This window comes from Rhinolophus sinicus, linkage group LG05 (assembly GCF_036562045.2).
Source record: "Rhinolophus sinicus isolate RSC01 linkage group LG05, ASM3656204v1, whole genome shotgun sequence".
Lineage (NCBI taxonomy): Eukaryota > Metazoa > Chordata > Mammalia > Chiroptera > Rhinolophidae > Rhinolophus > Rhinolophus sinicus.
The window spans coordinates 119,370,004-119,392,419 of NC_133755.1; the positions used below are offsets into that span (position 1 = coordinate 119,370,004).

The 22,416-nt window shown below is 39.8% G+C and overlaps 1 protein-coding gene across 4 annotated transcripts in view; it reads left to right on the forward strand.

Annotated features, from left to right (window-relative positions):
• MRAP2 (melanocortin 2 receptor accessory protein 2) overlaps positions 1-22,416 on the forward strand; it is a 45,345-nt gene that overhangs the window by 19,806 nt on the left and 3,123 nt on the right. For 2 of the 4 annotated variants that reach the window (XM_019729518.2, XM_019729514.2), the window contains one exon: positions 5,562-5,661. The exons of 1 other annotated variant lie outside the window; for it this stretch is intronic. In XM_019729518.2, the coding sequence (XP_019585077.2) occupies positions 5,562-5,661 (100 nt within the window). Of the gene's footprint in view, positions 1-5,556; positions 5,662-16,205; positions 16,267-22,416 lie in introns of those variants that run through there. One more of the 4 variants, XM_019729516.2, reaches the window with a different exon arrangement.

A 22,416-nucleotide genomic window follows, 5' to 3' on the forward strand; every position in this document is an offset into this window, starting at 1 on the left:
TCTCAGTGGCTGACGGTGTGTTAAGACCTGTCTGTGTCCCAAAGGGATGGATCAGGAGCAGCACCTAGATGCCGTCTGAGTAGAAGCCAGATCCCCGGCAGCAGCTGGAAAAGTATGTAGTTAAACCCTTTCCAGGGAGAAACTGAGGGATGGGCATTTTGTCTGTGCCCTCTGTGCTGGGCCTGTTGTGGAGCCGTGGAGGGGTGCTGCTGTGCTTGCTGGGAACTGCTTCTTTGTTTACTATAGTCCTATGAGACTCATAAATGCAAGCCCCATGGCCTATCAGAGCCAGGAGATTGGTGGCCTGTCCGTTGGGTAGCCGCTGCTAAAGCTGGGGTGCCAGACCTGTGTACAACATCCTTCTAGGGAGATACTGGTTTTATTATGGGGTGAAGGGAGTGGGGTGAAGGGAGAAGACTGGAGAGGTGTTCAACAGAGCTGGTCTCTGGAAAGGACCAGTCAGGCCCCAAAAGCCTGCTAAATTAGAAGCCTGGCCCTCAGGCAGCATTTTTTAAGTTAAGCATTTACACCCTTTCAAAGAAACACTGGAGATGGGTGTTTTTGCCTGCTCCCTCTGCACTGAGCCCTGAGGGCGTAGCCATGGGAAGACTCATGTGCCCTTTGAGAACTGCTTCTTTGTTTGCTATAATCTTTGGGTTCTCATGGCTCTTCAGAGCTAGATGTTTTGGGGGCTGATCTCTCTGTGGGAGTCTTAAAAGTCAGAGCTCTAGATGTACAGTCCAAACCCTTCCTTCCTCAGGCAGAAGGTGGGAGTTGGGGGTTCCCTCCCAATGTATGTTGCTGGGCTAGGGGTGTGGTTTATGGCAAGAATGTGTGTCTCCCTTTCCTATCCATTTAGCTGTGGGTATTTTCTCATTTGCCAGATATGTAGGAGTTAGCTGCTCAGCTGGTTTCTGGATCTTTTTCAGAGGGAATTACTCCATATGTAGCCATATATTTAGTGTGTCCCTTGGGAGAGGGGGAGGGCAGGAGCCTCCTGAGTTTCTATCTCAGTCAACTCCCCATTTCAGCTAATTGAGTGGTTTAGCCGTTGTCCCCGCTGCCCTGTTGCTGGAAGGACCATCACAGCCCAGGCTTCATGTGCAGGTCCTGAGGGCTCAGATGCCACTGCTGGTGGCTGTGACAGAGCATCTGATGGGGCAATTAGAGGGATAGAGGCAGCAATACTCCTGCTGGTTCCCACTTTCTGGTCTCCATCAATGACTCTGTAAAGGGTTTCAGAGCTACTCATTTCCTGGATAGAGGGTTTCTATTTTTGTTCTTTAAAAAAATCATTAACTACATAGCCTTTACCTCTGAAGTGAATAGTAATAATTAAATGTTTTCACTCATTCCTTTATTGATGTCTGTCTGCTCAGTAGTTCTTTGTGGAAATTTAAGAAAGCATGTGGAGTCCATTAGGATATGCTGTCACTGATTATCTGACGGACTGCTGTTGCTGTCAGGGTGTGCAATCACCCTCCTTAATTTACTTCAATTCTTTACTCTGTAGTTTTTCTGGAACAATCTTTAAGTAAGAACACTTGCTTGTTAAGATTTTAGTGGAAATGAAAATGACTGGGCAAATTGCCATATTTCCCTGTAATATGGGTTTTTACATTTTGGTGACTCAAATTTTATTTTTGTGTCAGTTTGCTCTGGGCTCTTTTCCTTAGTTTAAGTGACAAAGAAGACAGACCTGATGCTGTAATTTTGGTAGGTATATTTCCAGAGATGAAAATATTTAAGTATATTTACATTCTAGAAATGATTAAAGCTAGAAAAAATTCCTGCAAAATATAGGCAAAAGTGTAACATATCACATATTTACCTACTATACCATTAATAAGGAGTGCTTTGGTTAGTTTTAGCATTCACACCAGGAAAAAAACAAAAATACCTGGGTGAGTCCTTACTGTTCTGATCTAGAAGATCTGGTTAAAGTAGAGGTCCTTAGCTTTAGGAACCTGACAATATATGAGAGACATAGAAAAGAATAAAAAAACAAATTAAAAAAATCCCCCATACATACAGGAAAACAAAAAAAGATGAAGTCAACTATTGCAATGTGTACATTGGTATAGTCTCTTCCTTCAAATGATATGACTCTGACCTTCAAGTGTGTCACCTTGTTTTGCCGAGCAAAATTCCAAGCCAGTTAGGTACAAGTTCAAAAGAATAGAAGTAAGACTTTTCAAGGTCAGGATAAGGATGACCATACCAGTTATCTTCATTTGCTTTACCTGTAACAGATCACACTTGGCAACAGCTACATCTAAGTTCTTCTACCTGCTGAAATTAAGATTCCTATCTTCAAAGTGTCTTTCATGTGACAACCTCTGATGGTATTTGAAAATTCCTGTTGCCCTCAGTTTTTAATCTGGTGTTAAACCTTATAATGTATCAAAAGTGGGCATGGATATGACATACATTTGGTACCAGCAGAATGGACATTCATTCAGCACATATTTATTGAGCACATGTATGTATAGTATTATTTTAAGCACTGGAGATACAACAGTGAACTAAAAGACAAAAATATTTCCTTTTAAAGATCTTGCTTTCTAGTGGGAGAGACAGACAATAAATAAATTAAACAAATAAACTATGCCAGATGGTGATTTAAAAAAAAAGAAAAATAAAGTGGGGGAAGAACAAGTGGAGTGTGGAGTGAAAGTATAGATAGAGTGGCCATGGAAAGCCTTACTGAGAAGGGAAAATTTGGGAGAAGATTTGAAGGAAGTGAGAGATTGAGCTATAGTACATTTGGGGAAGAACATTGCAGAAAATACTCCATGGCAAGAGTGGAATGGAACCTGTAAGGAACATTCATTAGAGGTTGGGTGAAGGGGAAGTTATTTTATTATGACACATTCCATTGGGAATTCCCTGGGCACTGTGCTCTCCTCCCTTAGTATAAGGCTCTCTAAGTAGCTCGGTTTCTAGGTGGGACAGAAGTGGCTGATTGGCTCTGTTAGAAACCCCTTTGGAAGATTCTCTTGGCTTCCTTAAGCACTGGCCTCATTGGAGGTTCACTTCAGGTAAAGCTATATTCTTACTTCCTGCCAAGAAAGGCTGTTTTGAGGAAGATGAGCGGCTGCATGGTCACCATTTCATGTGCCCATGCCCATGAAACCTGGCATATAAATAAAATTTCATGAGAGTTTGGATTTTCCTGAAAGAGACTCATGGTGAGAAAGTGCCCTGGGGTTGGGCTACATGGCAGAGGAGAATTAATGGAAATAATTTGAGGAAGCAGAATTTTGTTTGAAGGGGAATGTGAATAAGCAAAGCTACATAAATAAGCAAAGTTAAATGAAACATAGTGATGAGAAACACAGATGCCACATTATCGAGGCAACATTTGGAAATGCTGTTGGATCATGGGGATTCTCAAATTCTAACCTACGCCCTCCAATCCAAACTCTGCTCCCCCATGACTCCTCTGAGGGCTATGACCCTCCCAGGGCCCACACTGTTGTTGCTTTCTGATCAGTATCCTGGGGCACCAGAAGGGTACAGGGAAGGGACTGGGCTGCAATGGCACCCATCCTCCACCTCTGCCCACCCTAGGTTTGGGAAGTGGAGGACTGACGGGGATGCTGCCATCATTTGCAGCGTGAAAGCTGTCCTTCCTAGTAAACAGATTTGAAAAATGAGCCAGTACGACCAGATTAAATTCTCAGTTGAGGATTTAAGTGTAATGCTGGTGTGTCATTTTAGAATTTGCTTTTACTATGCAGGCAATTGAAATACAGTGTGCTGTCATTTATCTGCCCAATGATGCTTTACCGTCTGTGCCCCCATAATTGACATATTCATTGACATGAATAGCTGCGCTTGCATACGTGTGTTTTTGGTATTTGTCCTTATGTCTTCTTTAGGCCTCATTTCCATTAGATTATAAAACAAGGTCTACGATATCTATTTCTTTGGCACTCTTAATCCCAGGAAAGATATATTAGTTTTGCATCAAGAGTACTGAATAAATGTTGTTAAATAAAAGTTGTTAACCTCTAGGCAATAGTATATGTAGAGTGAAAGTATCTGATTTCTTCACTTTAGAAAAAATGCTATGTATTCATAATTTAATTAGAATAAGGCTTTGCATTTAATCACCTTTAGTGTATATGCTGTATTTTTTTTTTAAATGCTAGACGTCCTCACTGTACACCCACATAGGTCAACTTCTTAGAATAGGCCAGAAAATGTAAAATAATTCAACTCTGTTGACTCCCCCAGATTTGAGACCCTATTATGTATGTGCCAGGTTTTGCAGATAGTTCAGTCTCATCCTGTCTCAGAGACATATACTGGGTCACAGAGTCCCAGAGACTCTTAACCAAGTAAGGGCCCATGTAAAGAAGCACAGACAAAAAATGTCATGGGGCTGAAAGGAAGGAAAGAGCACATCAATTGGGGAATTAGTCTAGGATTGGTGAAGGAGATGGTGTAAGGAATGGGCTTTGAAGGATGGATGGACTGTAATCAGCCATGCTTGGAGAAAGCTTTTTCAGCCAGATAAAGGTAACAGCCCCTGAAAAGGCTTAGGTCTTAGGAAGCTGTGGCTAAGAGTCAAAGTAAATACAGGGACACGATATCCCCTAGTCTGATTGGAAACCTAGGTTTTAAAGTAGGGCTGATCTGGGAGAAAATGATGATAATTTTAACAATAATGGAAAATGTGGGGTGCCTTCGTGTTAGATGCCAGATGTTGTATAAAGTGATTTACGTATGGAATCTTTTTTAATCTGGAAAAGGTCAGTTCCATCTTTGTTGAAGAGTTTTTCATAAAACAGCAATATTATCAGACCTGTGATAAAGCAGGCTCATACAGAGATGAAGCACACAGAAAACTAGAAGACGCACGCAGGAGGCTGTTCATATGTCCTCAGCAAGAAGTACTGAGGATCTGAACTATTCCAGCATGAACGGAATTGAAAATACAAAATTGGGTTGGTTTGAATCAGAATTCATTTAAAACTTTATATTGCAGTCTCTGCTGAAAACTGTATTCTCTAAATCAAGCCAATGCAATGGAATCTTGAAGACCTAGATGGCCTATGTCCTGTCCTAAGTTCCTCATTGGGATATGGAAACAAGAGTCAGTAAGGCCAAAGTCTCTCCGTATTATTTGAGACAGAAACCCAAAAGTGACCCAGACATTTCCCTCTCGCTCATTCCCTATTATCTTATCTGACCCCAGTTGATGATGGTTCAAGATTGTGTCATAAAATCACGAATGTTGTTGCATATATCAGCAGTTCACCCATTTATACTACAGTATTTTACTGTAGTATTTCACTGTGTGAATAGAACACAATTTGTTCATCCCTTCACCTACTGACTTACATTGTTTCCAGTTTATTTGTTTGTTTGTTTTGTGGGGGGAGGGAGCTATGATGAATAAAGTTTCTATAAACATTCTTCTACAAAAAAAACTTGTCTCATAAGATTGTTGATGTCCTCTCTCATTTCATGTACCAAAAAGCGCAAATTCCTTGAATGTTCAAGTTTTCAGCTGCTATGAAATACTAATCCCAGTATTAACTGTCTTACAGATTCCATTGTGATTGGATTTTGGGTTGGTCTTGCAGTCTTCGTGATTTTCATGTTTTTTGTGCTGACCTTGCTGACTAAGACGGGAGCCCCACACCAAGAGTAAGTCTGGGCTCTTCCTTAATGGCTGTTAAGCCCCATTGCAAACTGAAGAAACAAAAATAGCATCCAGGGCTGGTGTTACTTTTAGTGGGTTGAGAGAAGGGCCTGCTTATGGATTTGTTGCCTGGACCCAGGTTCCTGTGGTGGGATCCATATTCTCCTGGCATTTTGCTTTTTGTCTCGGGGGCTTGTTTTGAAGTGGACCCTCATGAACCTGGGTTTTTCAGTCCTTTTGTATAGTCTTAAGCTGATCCAGGCTTGATTTTCATATTGAGATATTTATTAGTTAGGATGGATTTCTCTTTCATCTCCAAAGAATTTAGATGACTCGGCAGACTAAAAACAGTGAAAAAGACAACAGCAAAACAGGATGAAAACTAAGTTTTTAAAAGCATTTCAAGGAACAAAGAAGTAGTCATTGCTGGATATTCAACTGAATTAATCATTGGCAAAAACACTGAGTTCAACACTGAGTTTCCTTGAAACTACTATAAAAAGGGAAACACTAAAGATAATGTGATTCTTTTTTTTTCCTTTCTTTCTTTTTTTTTTTAATTGGGGAATATTGGAGAACAGTGTGTTTTCCTAGGGCCCATCAGCTCCAAGTCAAGTCATTGTCCAGTCACTGCTTAGCCCACCATCCCATGCGGGAATTGAACCGGCAATCTTGTTAAGAGCTCCTGCTCTAATCAACTGAGCCATCCAGCAGCCCCACTGGTAGCTCAGCGGTAGCTCGTTGTCTTCAATCTAGTTTTGGAGGGCACAGCTCACCGACCCATGTGGGAATCGAACTGGCAACCCTGCTGTTAAGAGCGTGTGCTCTAACCAACTGAGCCATCTGGCCACCCCAAATTATGTCATTCTTACAGCAGGATAAAGAATATGTGTGTTGGGCTTTGGAATTAAGGAGGAAATTATTATTTGGGTCCTTCAGGAATGTTGAATAACATCAAAACATATTTGTTCAGTTATGGTTTGCAAAAATCTCGGAAATATTTTAGAGGATTTTTTTTTTTTATCCCAACTCTTTTTGAAAAGGGAATAATAACATGTTGAATACTTTTTTAGTCAGTCCCAGCAGGCACAGGTAGCACACTCAATTTAAGTCATTAGAAGAGCTCTTGACGGAGGGGCTATTCGCAAATTGTGGCTAGGGAGGACAACCCCACAGGATAGGCAGCACCCCAGGGCTATCAACACTGAGGAGTAGCTACCACCCCAATCTGAAGGCGGCCTGACTGGAGCTCAGCGTCCTGCAGAGTGAGCAGCTGAGAGGATCTGTGACTTCGGGTTGAGGGACACAGCTAGCTCCTTCAGGGAGGGAGCTGTAAAATAAATACCCAGACCTTCCTTGACTCCCTCCTTCCCTTCTCTCTCCATTGCTCTCATTGGCTGAATGCAACACCACAACCAGCAGCCAGAGCTCTGATCAAAAGTCTTTCCCAGGACACAGAGCACAATGGGGAAAGAAGAAGGGACCTGCTGAGTGAACAGAAGAAATTTGGCGCACGTCTTAGCATTTTGCATTCACTGTCTCTTAATTCTTACAGCCTTGCAGCAAGCGATATTCTTATTGTGGTACTTCATCATACAGTCTCCAGAGTCTGTTCAGTGTTCAGCCTGCACTTGAACTATTTAACAAACGCCTGGATAAAGGGAATAGTTCTGCCCATAACTCAGCTATTTCCAGACATCAGGGTCTGGGGGGAAAAAATTAAACACATTTTAAATGAAAGGAAAATACGATTTTATTGAAGCATATGGAGATACATGGTTGAGAATCTCTTTAACAGCCATTAAAAAGACATGAACTTTCCCCTTTCTCTCTCCATGTCCTCATAAACATCTGCACGTGCCTTTGCTTCTCTTATATTGGTCCATGGGATTTGGAACTTTGGTGTGGATTGCAACAGTAGTGAGAAAAGCTGAGCACAAAACTCAGATTAGGGCACATCTCATAGAGTGGTCAGGTTTTAATAACACCCTATTATCTCCTTTTTCCTCAAAGGAACAGATGGATTTTGGCAGGATTATTGAGATGGATTTGTTTGATGTAGGATGCCAGTAATTTTACTGGATGGAAACACCCTAGTCCAAAATAGAACATGACTTCCAGTGATGGTTAATTTTATGTGTCAACTTGGCCAGGCCATGGTACCCATATATTTGGTCAAACATTTCCCCAGATGTTTCTGTGAAGGTGTTTTGTTTTCTTTTTTTTTAGATGAGATTAACATTTAAATCAGTATTCTTTGGGTAAAGTAGATCGTCCTCCACAATGTGGGTTGTCCTCATCCAATCAGTAGAAGGCCTTCCTAGAAATAGACTGACCTACCTCAACACAAAAAGGAATTCTGACAGAAGACCCTTCAGGCTTAGACTGCAACTCTGCCCTGGGCCTCCAGCCTGCCAGCCCACCTGCAGATTTTGGATTTGCCAGCCTCTGCAATCTCATGGACCAATTCCTTAAAATAAATGTCTCCCTCTCTCTCTGTAGACAGGAAGGAAAGAAGGAAGGAAGGAAGGAAGGAAGGAAGGAAGGAAGGAAGGAAGGAAGGAAGGAAGGAAGGAAGGAAGGAAGGAAGGAAGGAAGGAAGGAAGGAAGGAAGGAAGGAAGGAAGGAAGGAAGGAAGGAAAGAAGGAAGGAAAGAAGGAAGGGAGATGGATGAATGGATAGATAGATAGATAGATAGATAGATAGATAGATAGATAGATAGATAGATAGATAGACACACACACACATATCCTGTTTGTTGTGTTTCTCTGGAGAATCCTGACTACTATGTGTCATGGTGACCCTGGATAGCTGAGACTTGCATTTCTAGTCTTTCAATTGGTAGTTCAGTCCTACTGCTTTTGATGGCATTTCTGAATGATCTCAATCAGAACACAGGGGTCATTGAAACTCTACATGCTTTCAGTGAGGTTAAATAGAAAGTCTAACCTTTTTTTACTTTCAATAAAATAAGGAATAAGCCCTCAGGGCCACACCTTAAATGCCTTTTTGAGTCCGAGGCAGTGTAAGATGGCATTTGGTTGTAGTGTATCATAATAGAAAACTGAAAGAAACAGACATGTGGAAAAATCTCCGGAGGGATCAGTTACAAAAGGCTTTTAAATCTTAGTAAATGACATTCATCTGGCAGGAATATTCTCTAAAATAGACATTTTTTCCATTCAGCCAACTTTAATATAAAAACCAATTTTAAGTTTGCCTGTGATGATTAGGCATGAAGGAAAGAATGATAAATCATTGAGAAAAATAATATGAATCTTTTTTTTGACATTTACCATATGCCAGGGTCTACTAATAACTTTATATGAATAATCTCACTAAGTCCGCACAGGAGGATAAAGTAAAGCTTTTAAGTGTTCCCCCTTTACAGACTAGAAAAATGAGGCTGAATCACTTTTCTCAGGTCTCACAGGTGAAAAACTGTAGAGTGAGGCCTCAGACTAAAGCCTCTTTGACTCTGAAGCTCCGGTTATTAATCACTACATTAAATTATCTCACATTTCTGACCACAACATATTGATCAGAAATTTACATAACACACAAAGTGATAACCCTAACAAGTCTGCTACCCACCCAACACTGTACATAGTTATTAGAACATTATTGACTATATTCCCCATGCTGCACTACGCATCGCTGACTATTTTTTTAATTGTAGTTGATATCCAATATTATTTTATATTAGTTTCACGTGTACAGCATAGTGGTTAGACATTTGTATAATTTATGAGTGATTCCCCCAGTAAGTCTACTACCTATCTGACATTATACATAGTTTTTACAATACTACTCTCTATATTCCCCATACTATACTTTACATCCCCGTGACTGCCCTGTAATTATCAATTTGTACTTCTTAATTCCTTCACCTTTCTCACCCAGCCCCCCTCCCATCTAGTAACCATCAGTTTATTCTCTGTATATATGGATCTACTTCTGTTTTGTTTGTTCATTTATTTTGTTCTGTAGATTCCACATATAAGTGAGATCATATGGTGTTTGTCTTTCTCAGTCTGACTTATTTCACTAAGCATAATACCCTCTAGGTTTATCCATGTTGTAAATGGTAATATTTCATTCTTTGTAATGGCAGAGTAATATTCCATTGTATGTATGTACCACAATTTCTTTATCCAGTCATTTATTGATGCGCATGTAGGTTGCTTCCATGTGTTGGCTATTGTAAATAGTGTTGCAGTGAACATTGGGGTGTATATATCTTTTCAAATTAGTGTTTTGGATGTATTTCAATAAACACCCAGGAGTGGAATTCGCTGAGTCATAAAGTAGCTCTATTTTTAATTTTTTGAGGAAACTCCATACTGTTTTCCATAGTGGCTGCACCAATTTACAATCCAATCAACCATGCATAAAGTAGCCTTTTCTCCACATCTTCACCAACACTTGTGTGTTGATTTATTGATGATGGCCATTCTGACATGTGTGAGGTAATATCTCATGGTGATCATGGTGATTTTTATTTGTATTTCTCTGATGATTAGTAATGTTGAGCATTTTTTTATATGTCTATTGGCCATCTGTACATCTTCTTTGGAGAAGTGTCTATCAGGTCCTCTGCCCATTTTTTAATTGGATTGTTTGTTTTTTTTGGTGTTGAGCTATATGAGTTTTTTATAAATTTTGGATATTAACCCCTTATCAGATGTATCACTGGTGAATATCTTCTCCCATTCAATAGGATGTCTTTTTGTTTTGTTGAGGTTTCTTTTGCTGTGCAAAAACTTTTTAGTTTAATGTATTCCCATTTGTTTATTTATTTAATTATTTATTTTTTATTCCCTTGCCCGGATAGTAAAAATGTTACTAAGGGTAATGTCTGAGCGTTTACTGCCCTTGTTTTCTTCTAGGATTTTTATGGTTTCAGGTCTTACATTTAACTCTTTAATCCATTTTGAGTTTATTCTTTTATATGGAGTAAGAAGATGGTCCAATTTTGTTTTGTTTTGTTTTTTGTATGTATGTATTCGTCCAGTTTTCTCTACACCATTTATCGAATACACTGTCTTTACCCCAGTGTATATTCTTGGTTCCTTTGTCATAGATTAAGTGACCATATAGGCATGGATTAATTTCTGGGCTCTCTATTCTGTTTCATTGGTCTGTGTGTCTGTTTTTATACAAATACCATACTGTTATAATTACTATGGCCTTATAATATAGTTTGATATCAGGAAGCTTGATACCTCCAGCTTTGTTCTTCTTTCTCAAGATTGTCATGGCTATTTAGGGTCTTTTATGGTTCCATTTAAATTTTAGGATTATTTGTTCTAGTTCTGTGAAAAATGTCATTGATATTTTAATAGGGATTGCATTGAATCCATAGGTTGCTTTGGGTAATAATGGACATTTAACTATATTAATTCTTCCAATACACGAGCATGGTATATGTTTCCATTTATTTATATCTTTTTAAATTTCTCTCATCGATGTCTTATAATTTTCTGAGTATAGGTGTTTTGCTCCCTTGGTTAAATTTATTTCTGGGTATTATTTTTAATGCAATTGTAAATGGGATTCTTTTCTTAATTTCTGTTTCTGATTGTTCATCATTGGTTTATAAAAATGCAACCAATTTCTGAGTATTAATTTTGTATCCTGCTTCTTTACTAAGTTCATTTATCAGTTGTAATAGATTTTTGGTGAATCTTTCTGGTTCCTTATGTACAGTATCATGCCATCTGCAAATAATGGCAGTTTTTCTTCTTCCTTTCCAGTTTAGATGCCTTTTATTTCTTTTTCTTGTCTGATAGCTGTGGCTAGGACTTCCAGTATTATTTTGAATAAAAGTGGTGAAAGTGAACATCCTTGTTTTGTTCCTGATCTTAAAGGAAATGCTTTAAGCTTTACCCCATTGGATATGATGTTAGCTGTGGGTTTGTCATACTTATATATGAACTTTATTATGTTGAGAAATGTTCCTTCTATTCCCAGTTTGCTGAAAGTTTTTATCATAAATCGATGCTGGATTTTGTCAAATGCTTTTTCTGCATCTATTGATATGATCACATGATTTTTATCTTTCATGTTATTTATGTGGTGTCTCACCTTAATTGATTAGCAGATATTGAACCAAATTTACATCCCAGGAATAAATCCCACTTGGTCATGTTGTATGATCTTCTGAATGTATTGCTGAATTTGGTTTGCTAATATTTTGTTGAGGATTTTTGCATCTATGTTCATCAGGGATATTGGTCTATAGTTTTCTTTTTCTGGAATGTCTTTGTCTTGTTTTGGAATCAAGGTAATGATTGCCTCGTAGAATGAGCTTGGGAGCCTCCCTTTTTCTTGAGTTTTTTTGGAATAGTTTGAGAAGACTAAGTGTTAATTTTTCTTTGAGTGTTTGGTAAAATTCTGTTTGTTTGTTGGGAGCTTGTTGATTGCTGATCTGATTTCATTAGCAGTAATCGGTCAGTTCAGATTTTCTGTTTCTTCTTGACCCAGGCTTGGAGATTGTATGCTTCTGGGAATTTTTTCATTTTGTCCAGATTGTCCAATTTGTTGCATATAATTGCTCATAGTATTTTCTTAAAATTCTTTGTATTTCTGTGGTATCAGTTATCACTTCTTCGCTGTCATTTCTGATTTTATTTATTTGGGTCCTCTTTCTTTTTTTTCTTGATGAGTCTGATTAAATGTTTATCAATTTTGTTTATCTTTTCAAAGAATGAGCTTTTGGTTTCATTGATCTTTTGTATTTTTTTTAGTGTCTATTCTACTTACTTCCACTCTGATCTTTATTTCCTTCCTTGTACTCACTTTGGGCTTTATTTGGTGTTCTTTTTCCAGTTCCCTTAGGTATAAAGTTAGATTTTTTAATTTGGATTTTTCTTGTTTCTTGTGGTAGGCCTGCATTGCTATGAATTTTCTCTTAGGACTGCTTTCACTGTGTCCCATTGATTTGGGGTCATTGTGTTTTCATTTTCATTTGTCTCAAGTATCTTTTGATTTCTTCCTTGATCTGATTGTTAACCCATTCATTGTTTTGTAGCCTGTTATTTAGCCTCCATGTATTTGTGTATTTTTCAATTTTTTTGTAATTGATTTCTAGTTTCATACCATTGTGGTCAGGGAAGAGACTTAATATAATTACAATCATCTTAAATTTATTGAGACTTGTTTTGTGGTGTAACATGTGGTCCGTCTTGGAAAATGTGTACTTGAAAAGAATGTATATTCTGCTGCTTTGGGGTAAAATGTTCTAAACATACCAATTAAATTAATCTGGTCTTGTGTGTCATTTAAGGCTGCTGTTGATTTTCTGTCTGGAAGACCTGTCCATTGGTGTCAATGAGGTGTTAAAGTCCCCTACTATGATTGTGTTATTGTCAGTCTTTCCCTTTATGTTGATCAATATTTGTTTTATGTATTTAGGTGCTCCTATGTTGGGTGCATAGATGTTTACTAGGGTTATGTCCTCTTGTTGGATTGATCCCATTATCATTATGTAATGTCCTTCTTTGTCTCTTATTATGGTCTTTATTTTAAAATCTATTTTTTCTAATATAAATGTTGCTACCCCAGCATTTTTTGTTTGTTGGTTTCGATTTGTGTGTAGTATCATTTTCCATCTTTTTACTTTCAGTCTATATATTTCTTTCGATCTAAAGCAGGTCTCTTGTAGACAACATATGTATGTTTCTTGTTTTCTTATCCATTCAGCTACCTATGTCTTTTGATTGGAGCATTTAATCAATTTACATTTAAAGTGATGATTGATAGGTACATAATTATTGCCATTTTATTATTCATATTATTGATCTTCATTTGTTTGTTTGCTTTCCCCCTTCTTCTTCTTAAAGCAGTCCCTTTAACATTTCTTGTAATACTGGCTTGGTAGTAATGAATTTCTTTAGCTTTATTTTGTCTGGGATTTTAATTTTTAAATGATAGTCTTGTTGGGTAGAGTAGTCTTGGTTGTACGCCCTTGCTTTCCATCACTTTGGATATGTGCAGCCCCTCCCTTCTGGCCTGCAAAGCTTATGTTGAGAAATAAGCTGAGTCTGATGGGAGCTCCCTTGTAAGTAACTAGTTGTCTTTCTCTTGATGCTTTTACGATTCTCTCTTGTATTTAACCTTTGCCATTTTAAATATAATGTGTCTTGGTGTGGGCCTGTTTGGGCTTATCTTGTTTGGGACTCTCTGTACTTCCTGGGCTTGTGTGTCTATTTTCTTCACCGGATTTGGGAAGTTTTCAGTCATTATTTCTTCAAATAGGTTCTCAATTTCTTCCTTTTCTTCTACTTCTGGTACTCCTATGATGTGAGTGTTGTTATGCTTGATGTTGTCCCAGAGGTCTCTTAAACTATCTTCGTGGGTTTTTTACATTCTTTTTTCTTTTGTAGCTCCAACTGGGTGTTTTCTGCTACCTTGTCTTCTAAATCACTGATTCAGTCCTCTCCTTCATCTAATCTGTTGTTGATTCCTTCTAGTGTATTATTTATTTCAGTTACTGTATTCTTTATTTCCAACTGGTTCTTTTTTATGGTTCCTATGTCCTTCTTTATGCTTACTATCTCTTTGTTGAAATTATAAGTTCCTTAAGCATTCTTATAACCATTGTTTTAAATTCTGTCTCTAGTAGGTTAGTTGCCTCCATTTCACTTAGTTCTTTTTATGGAGATTTTTCTTGTTATTTTATTTGGAACATCTTTCTTTATTTCCTCATTCTGGCTGCCTCTCTGTGTTTGCTTCTGTGTATTAAGTAGATCTCCTCTATCTCTCTTTGCCAGGAGGCCTTATGTAGTACGTGTTCTGTGGTCCATAGTGCAGTGTCCTTAATCACCTCTGCATGGGTTCCAGGAGTGTCCCTTGTGTGTGTTGTGTGTATTCACCTGTTGTAGTTGAGCCTTAATTCTTTTGGCACATCAGTAGGTGGCATTGATTCTCAGGGTGACTGGTGTGAAGATTGGCTATGCCCACAGTGTATGAGCTGCTGTGTGGGGGCTGCCCTCTAAGGGGGATTCGCCTGAGTAGGCTCTTGTACCTTTGGGTGTGCTGCTTGTGGGGCTAATTGGGTTGTGCTCTGTTATGGTCTGAAGCTGGCCTCTGCATGTGTTGTTTTTGTGCTTCCACAACGCCAATTTCAGCCTTGCCTGTGACTGGCCTGGTTCTACTTGGTAGAAACTACAAAGGTATATGCTATTAGTTGCTGCCTGTGTTGTACCTGGAGGCATGTGGGGGTTGCTTTACTATGGATCAAGGTTGACTGCCCCCAGTATCGGGCCTGGGGCAGCTTAACAAAAGATCCAGAGCCTCCCTAGGCCTGTTGCCACCTTCCAGCTGCCCATAGGACTCAGTGACTGACAGAGACTCCTTAGGTGTGTGAGCTGGGCTGGTTGACCTGGTGTTGACTGTGCCCCTGGTGATGCCACCTGAGTTGGGTGGCATAGGTTCCCAAGGAATCACAGGGTGTGGCCAGTGGTTTTCACAAAATTAATGCAAACTCAATTCTTGCACCAGTACTGAGCCTGTGACCACTCTGCAAAACACCCGAGAACACCATGACCAGCTGCCATTCACCTCAGGCCCACAGATCCCGGAGAGCTGCCCGAGAAAAGCTGCAGTGTCAGCTGGCACTGACTGCCCACCACCAAGAGTTTCCCAGGCTCCTGTGAACCTTCCACTGCTGTACAAGTCTCCCATAGATTGCAGGGCAAAGCTGGTTGCCCAAGAGCTGAGGGTGACTCGGGCAGTGCCACACTGCCTGGGCTGGGGCCAAGGGAGTCACCAACATAGTGCACACACAGTGGATTTTATCAGACCAATGCGATCTCAGATTTGGCCCTTCAACACAGGAAAGATGGCACCCTCCTGTAGGTTACATGTGAAGCAGGCTCCACTTAGAGATAATGGCAGCTGTCCCTAGCCCTCACCTTGAGCCACACAACTCAGCCTTTCCCTGTATGTTTCTGGCACCTCTTTAGTCACCATCCCTCTGTTGGAACCCAGGGTGAATGCCTGTGAGCAAGTAAGTCTATGTGAACTAATGCCTGTGTTGCTGCTGGCATATGCTGGCCTCTCAGTGGCACTCAGTAAAAATTAGTCCACCCCTTTGATGCTTGTGGAAGTCTGGTGAGAGCTGAAGTGTCTAGGGAAAGAATAGGAGGGAGAAGAAGAAGAAACCTATCCTCCCGTGTCACAGCCAGGCCGTAAGCATTTACGTATGTAGCATCTACACTTGTCAAAATGTTGCCTCATTCTACCCCAGCTTCAGCTTGAGTGTCTCCCTCAGTAAAACAGTAAGATGAATTTAGAAAGGAGGCTAAGTAGAGGACCTTGGCGATGGGTTGGAAGGGACTGAAATGTTGGAATTCTGACTGCTTTGTATATCAGGTTCTCTGGGTAGTTTGTCACAAAGAGCAGTTACTTCCTCAAGTAGGATATCAGGTAGCATCCTTTTAGAATATGACTCCCATCTTCTGGTTAAGATACCTGATCAAGTCTTCAAGCTCAAAATGGACTAGTACTGAATCTACTACTTAATTCTGTCTTTTTCCCCATGGAGGCATCTCAGGGCAGGGCTGAACGGCTCACTAGGATCTCATCACTGCTGACACACGGGAAAGGTATGTGCATCCCTTTGACAGGAGTGAGACCTAAGGATGGCAGAGACTACCATCCCTGCCCCCACTCCCTGGGCCCTGTCCATGATAGACATCACTAATTGATTGTGTTCTTTTCTCTGCGTAGCCAAGACTTTGCCTCAGAATCATTTTCAAAACACCACTCCAGGCAGCCTTCAGGAATCAATCACTATTTACCAGAGAGAGAACATATATTTGCCATCCCTGGCTGGACCTTCATGTAACAACTTTGGATGGCAGGAGTTGAGATCCATTGAACTGTACAGAGCCAATGACATCACAGTAAAACGGACAAGTTTTTTTTCACTAAAGTTTTCAACTTGAGATCATATTAAGATAAAAACTTCAATTCTGGAATCACTGACTACTCAGTGGCTTCTGAAGGAGGGAACATGCAATAATCAGACTAGGTTATGAGACAGGAACCAACAACTCTCAAATCTTAAGTATAATACAACACAGGTTTATTTTTGCTCAAGTTACATGTCTGCCAAGGGTTGGCAAGGGGTGGACACAAGCTTCTTCACTTACAGCTGCGCTGTCTCCACAGCTGCTCTGTGACTGGAAGAAAATGCCTGGAGATATCACCCCTGCCCTTCCGCTCTTCATCTGGGTAAAACACTTCTCCTCCTGTCACTTCCCCTCCTCTCATACCCACCTGACTGCCCAGGCTGGGAAGAATAATCTGTGTGCCCAGAAAAAGTGAACCAGATATTGGTGTGCACTAGTGAAGTATACTGCAGAGGGAGAAGTACTCTTATAAAGCTGACATCACCTTTCTTAAAAGCTTTTAGGCCCAAGACATAACTTTAATAGGAATTATTTTCCTCATGGAATATTTGCTGTTATGTGTGCCGGGGACAGGGGGAACCTCTTACCTGGGTCCTTTATGGACAGTGCAGATAAAAGAACCATTTCCCCTGCTTGCTCAGTGAAGGAGCACTTTATTCTCTTGGCTGTCTTATTAAAGCATGATAGCCCCATTATCATCAATCAGCCAGAGAGATAGAGTAACAGGAAAGGCTTGGATCACATTTTTATGTTGAATATGTTGGAATTCTTTTTAAAAAGTATCCAACCCCAGACATCATATACCTCAGACACCCTCCTTTGTAGCTTTTGCTAAGTGTACTTGGTCCAGGTGGGGATGTTTTCCCTTGAGGGGTGAGTGCAGGGTTGCTCATGAGCTTGTAAACATGGAAATTACGTTTTACCTTGAGTTGTGGTTTACCTGACTGTGGCACTTACTAAAGGATATAGTGCAACTAAAAAATAATAGTAGGTCAACATCAGTACTCAAGGTGTTTCATTATGACCCAGACCGTGAGAACTAGCTAACACAATGCAGGTGCAGTAAATGGTTCCCAAGGAGTACTGTCATTCTGAGGGCTCTACCACTATCAACAGGTAGAAAATCTGACTATTTTATATATCTGATTCAATTTATACACCTTTGTTGAGGAGTTACTTTTAATTAGCCATCAGTTATGAGGTGTTTGCTGAGTACACAGCAACAGGCTTGCCCAGGACTGTGCTGAGGGTTGTTCTAAGGAAGTGGAGTCATCTTTGCCCTAGAGAGACTAACATCTTCCTGATGAGTTAGTGCTACCAAATAACACAACCAAAGGTGCTTCCACACACAGAGAAGTGTTTTGTTGGTGCCTCTGCTTGGGTTTGTTCCATGAGGTAAAGCTCTGAGCACAGGCTATGTTAGTGGTTATCTCAGGTTATTAGATATAGAAGCTTTCACTCTTATTAGGCCTCTTTAAAAATCCACTGGAAGTGACTGCTGGAAATACCAGGTGCCCGCAGCTGGTCTGCCCACCGATTTTCATGAGTGGGACAAACCTGAGGGCAGTTGTGGCCATGCTAAGACTCACACAGCAGCAGACACTTTATTTGAATCTGGAAAATCATTAGGGGAATAACCCAGAACATTGTGGGTAGTTTTTCTCTGCAAATGGAGGTGGAAGAAGTCTTTCCTCCTGACCTGATTTGTCTTTGGGTCACAGAGGAAGGAGTATTTTGTTAAGCACTGGAGGAGGCTGTGCCTCTCTCAGGAATCAAAGCTTCAGACCTCCCTCCAGATACAGCCATTCAGTCCACTGATTGAGGGTCTAATGGCTGCAAGGCCCTTTGAGAGATGCAAAGATGAACAAAATATAGACTAGCAGGATATAGGAGAGAAGAGACTGTACACAAAAATAGCTTGGACAGGAGGCAGGAAGGGATACATCCTGTAAGAGAAGGTCAGTAATATCCAGCAGGGCACAGAGGAGGGACAGATTCCTAGCTGGTGGGAGATCAGAGAGTCTCCATGAGGCAGTGACATTTGAATTCGACAGTGAAGAAAACATTTGATTTTTATAGACAAAGAGGAGTAGAAGTAACTGCACAAGCAAAGGCACAGAAAAGGATAGTCCTGAGTGCATTGGGGGACAGTCAGGCCCCATGTGGCTGCACTTTAGGAGAGGACTGGTGGGACAGGACACTGGAAAGCCCAGCTGATGTGAGGGTGGAGGGTCTGAAATATCAGGCAGAAGAGTTGGGGGAGTCAAAGAAGGTTTGTGAGCAGGAAAGTATCACGGAAGTGAATGACAGTCCCTGCAGATGCCAGAGAACTGGATGGATCCTCACATTAGAGGCTCTCTGTTCAGGTACAGATCATTCCACAGGTAGAGAGAATACATGACATGATCCATGGTGAGGAGAAAGACCAAGAATCAGAACAGACTGAACAGTCTTTTTATTCTGGCTTGTGGAGTTTCGTGCTGTTGTAGTCAATAGGTTACGTTCAAATTGCATTTCTTATAACAAGCTGAAAATGAGAAGTACAAATTCTTAAAACAAATGAGTGAAACAAATACTTTCAAGTTTCAAGGTTCTATCCAAAGAAACAATTGTAACTTATGAAAAGTTAGGGTGACACAGGAGAACTTGTGAACACACTAGCTGGATTTCAGTTTCATGATGGCAAGATATAGAACGGGTAGGACTGTGACAAAAATAATTAAAGGCGCTAATATTCTTGGTGAGTCTACCTTTTCTGAAAAATTATCTTAGTCTGTTTAGACTGCTATAGCAGAATCCTATAGACTAGGTAGCTTATAAGTAACGGAAATTTAATTCTCACAATTTGGAGGCTGAGAAGTCCAAGATCAAGGTGCCAGCAGATTCAATGTCTGGTGAGGAACTGTTTCCCGGTTCATAGATGGCCATCTTTCCACTGTGTCTTCATATGGAGGAAGGAGTGAGTGATCTCTCTGGGGCCTCTGGTCTCAGGGCTCTCATCCCATTTATGAGGGCTTCAGCATCATGATCTAATCACCTCCCAAAGACCCATCTTCTAATACCGTCACATGGGGGATTAGTTTTTAACATATGAGTTTTGCAGGGACACAAGCATTCATCTATAGCACAGATAATTCTTCAGTCTTCTTTCTTTTCTTTGTGATACTTCTAACATGGTTTTCATTGCTAGCTTAGTCAACATTTCACATTTTCTCATCCTTTTAATGTTGCAGTTGTTGAAGTTTCTGGCTTCTGGTTTTAACTATAATTTTAATCAAAATGGAATTTAAGATGTTTGGCCCTTGTAATTTTTAATTTTCACAGGTGTAATCAAAGCACATTCTTTGTTAAATTTATTCCTAAGTATTCCAATTTTTGATGCTATTGTGAATGAAATTATTTTTCACTTTCTTATCGTTCGTTAATAGTTTATAGAAATACTACAATGAAAAGAAACTCTTTTTTTAAAAAAATAATAGTGCTGGGACAATGGGATAAACATAAGGAAGAGAATGAACCTTGACCTCTGTGTCAACATAGGTCATACACCCAAAGTAAAAGCTCCTAGAAGAGCTCTGTCCGATAGAACTTTCTGTGATGATAAAAATGTTCTCTGTGTTGTCTAATTAGGTATCTGCTAGCCACATGGGGCTATATTGAGCACTTCAAATGTGAGTAATAAAACTGAGAAATCAAGTTTTAAATTTTACTTAATTTAAATTTAAATAGCCACCTGTGACAATTGGCTACTGTATTGGACAGTATGGTTCTAGAAGAAAGCATAGAATATCTTTGTGATATTTAGGGTTGGCAGTTATTTCTTAAAGAGGATAAAAATGCAATAAACATAAAAGGAAAAAGTTAATAAATTGAACTTAACTGAAACTTAAAGCTTCCACTCATCAAAAGACATCTTTAAGAAAATGCAAGTATAAGTCACAGGTGAAGAGAATATGTTTGCAAAGCATGTATCTAACAAAAGACTTGTATTCAGCATATATTACACAACTCAGGAGAAAATGTTTGGAATACATATATCTGACAAAGGACCTGTATTCAGAATATGTTACCAAACTTCTACAAACCAGTAACCAAAAACAAACAACTCCATTTTAAACATGGGTAAAAGATTGATACAGACACTTCATATAAGAAGATAAGCCAATAGCCAATAAGGAAATGAAAAGATGCTTGATATTATTAGACATCAGAGAAATGCTCATTAAAATCACAATGAGATTCCATTTCACTCCCATGAGAATGGCTAACATTAAAAGGACTGACCACACCTAACGCTGGCGAGGTTGTGGAACAACTCTGATTCTCACACACTGTGGTGAGGGTGTAAAACGGCACAGCCACTTTGTAAAACTCTTTGTGGCTTCTTAAAAAGTTAAACACACATCTACTATGTGACCCAGTACTTCTAAGGCCTGTACTCAAGAGCAATAAAAACATATATGTACGAAGAGACTTTTCAAGAATGTTCATAGCAGTTTTTTGCTCACAACAGCCCTAAACTGGAAACAACCCAAATGTCTTTAACAAGAAAATGAATGAACAAATTATACTGTATTTATACAATGGAATTACACTGAACAAGTACAAGGACACACTTGTTACGTGCAACAGATGAATGTCAAAAACATTTTGGTGAGCAAAAGAATCAAGGCTGTACATTGTGTGATTCTATTTGCATGAATTTTAAGAACAGGCTAAACTAACCTGTGGTGACAAAAATCAAAACAGATTGCCTATTGAAAGTGAAATTGGACTGGAAGTTAATAAGAACTGGCAAAGCTAATCAATGGAAATAGAGATCAGAGCAGTGTTACCTAAAGGGGGTGGAAATTGAATGGAAGGATAAAAGAAATAGTCAGTGTATCTTGATTGCGGGTGGTGGTTACATAGGTGTATAGATTAATAAAAAGACATTGATTTTTATACTTAAGATCTATGGATTTCAGTATTTAATTCTTACCCAAATGATAGGACGACTAGGAACTTCTCTGGAGCAAGCTGTGTCTGTGATCACAGGTATTCACATCCCAGTCAAGGAAAGAAAAGAAGAATACAATATTTCATGTTTACCAGCATCTAAGAGTACACAGATTAACGTTTCCCTTGTTCTTGGGGAGGGAGAATCAGGCAAATGGAACTGTTATCACACTTCAGAGACGACTGGGAGATAAGGTCAGTGGGAGGAGGTGGGGCAGGGGAGGCATGTCAGTGGGGCCTGAATGCCCACTGCCATGGCTCTGCCCCAGGAGGAACAAACTGGGTTCCTGTGCCTCCGTTCTTCGGCAAGGGTGGTCAGTGAACCCAATTCTTAATCCTGAGAAAATGCAGCCTGTGTTACAGAAGAGCTGCTGCACACAGATGGGTTTTGGGTCTGTTTTCACCCAACTGATGCTCCAGACAGGCAGAAAAGCTGTTACTCAGAGCTCCTCAGCCTGACCGTTGGGGAATGTTGGGGGCCCCAACAATCTTAATTATGCTTCCCCCCCCCCCAAATGTGTTAAGCCCTTCCTGTTGCCAGGTAACATTTTAGGTCACAAGTTGCTGACACACCTCTGTTCTCAAATGTTTTAAACCTGAGTGAAGTGACAATGAAGGAAAGAAAATGACCTACTAAAAGACAAGACCACTCAAAGTTGCGTTAGAGTAGAAGTCATTAAGTTGCTCTAAAGCGATTTTTCTCTCAATTCTGAATACATGCCCTACTGAATGTTGTACTCTTATGTAAATCAATGATCTTCACATCACTTTTGCTCAGAGCCAATGAGATTTTTTTCACCAGACTTAAAACTACTGAAAAGGAAAAACTCAGGCTTCTGAGAG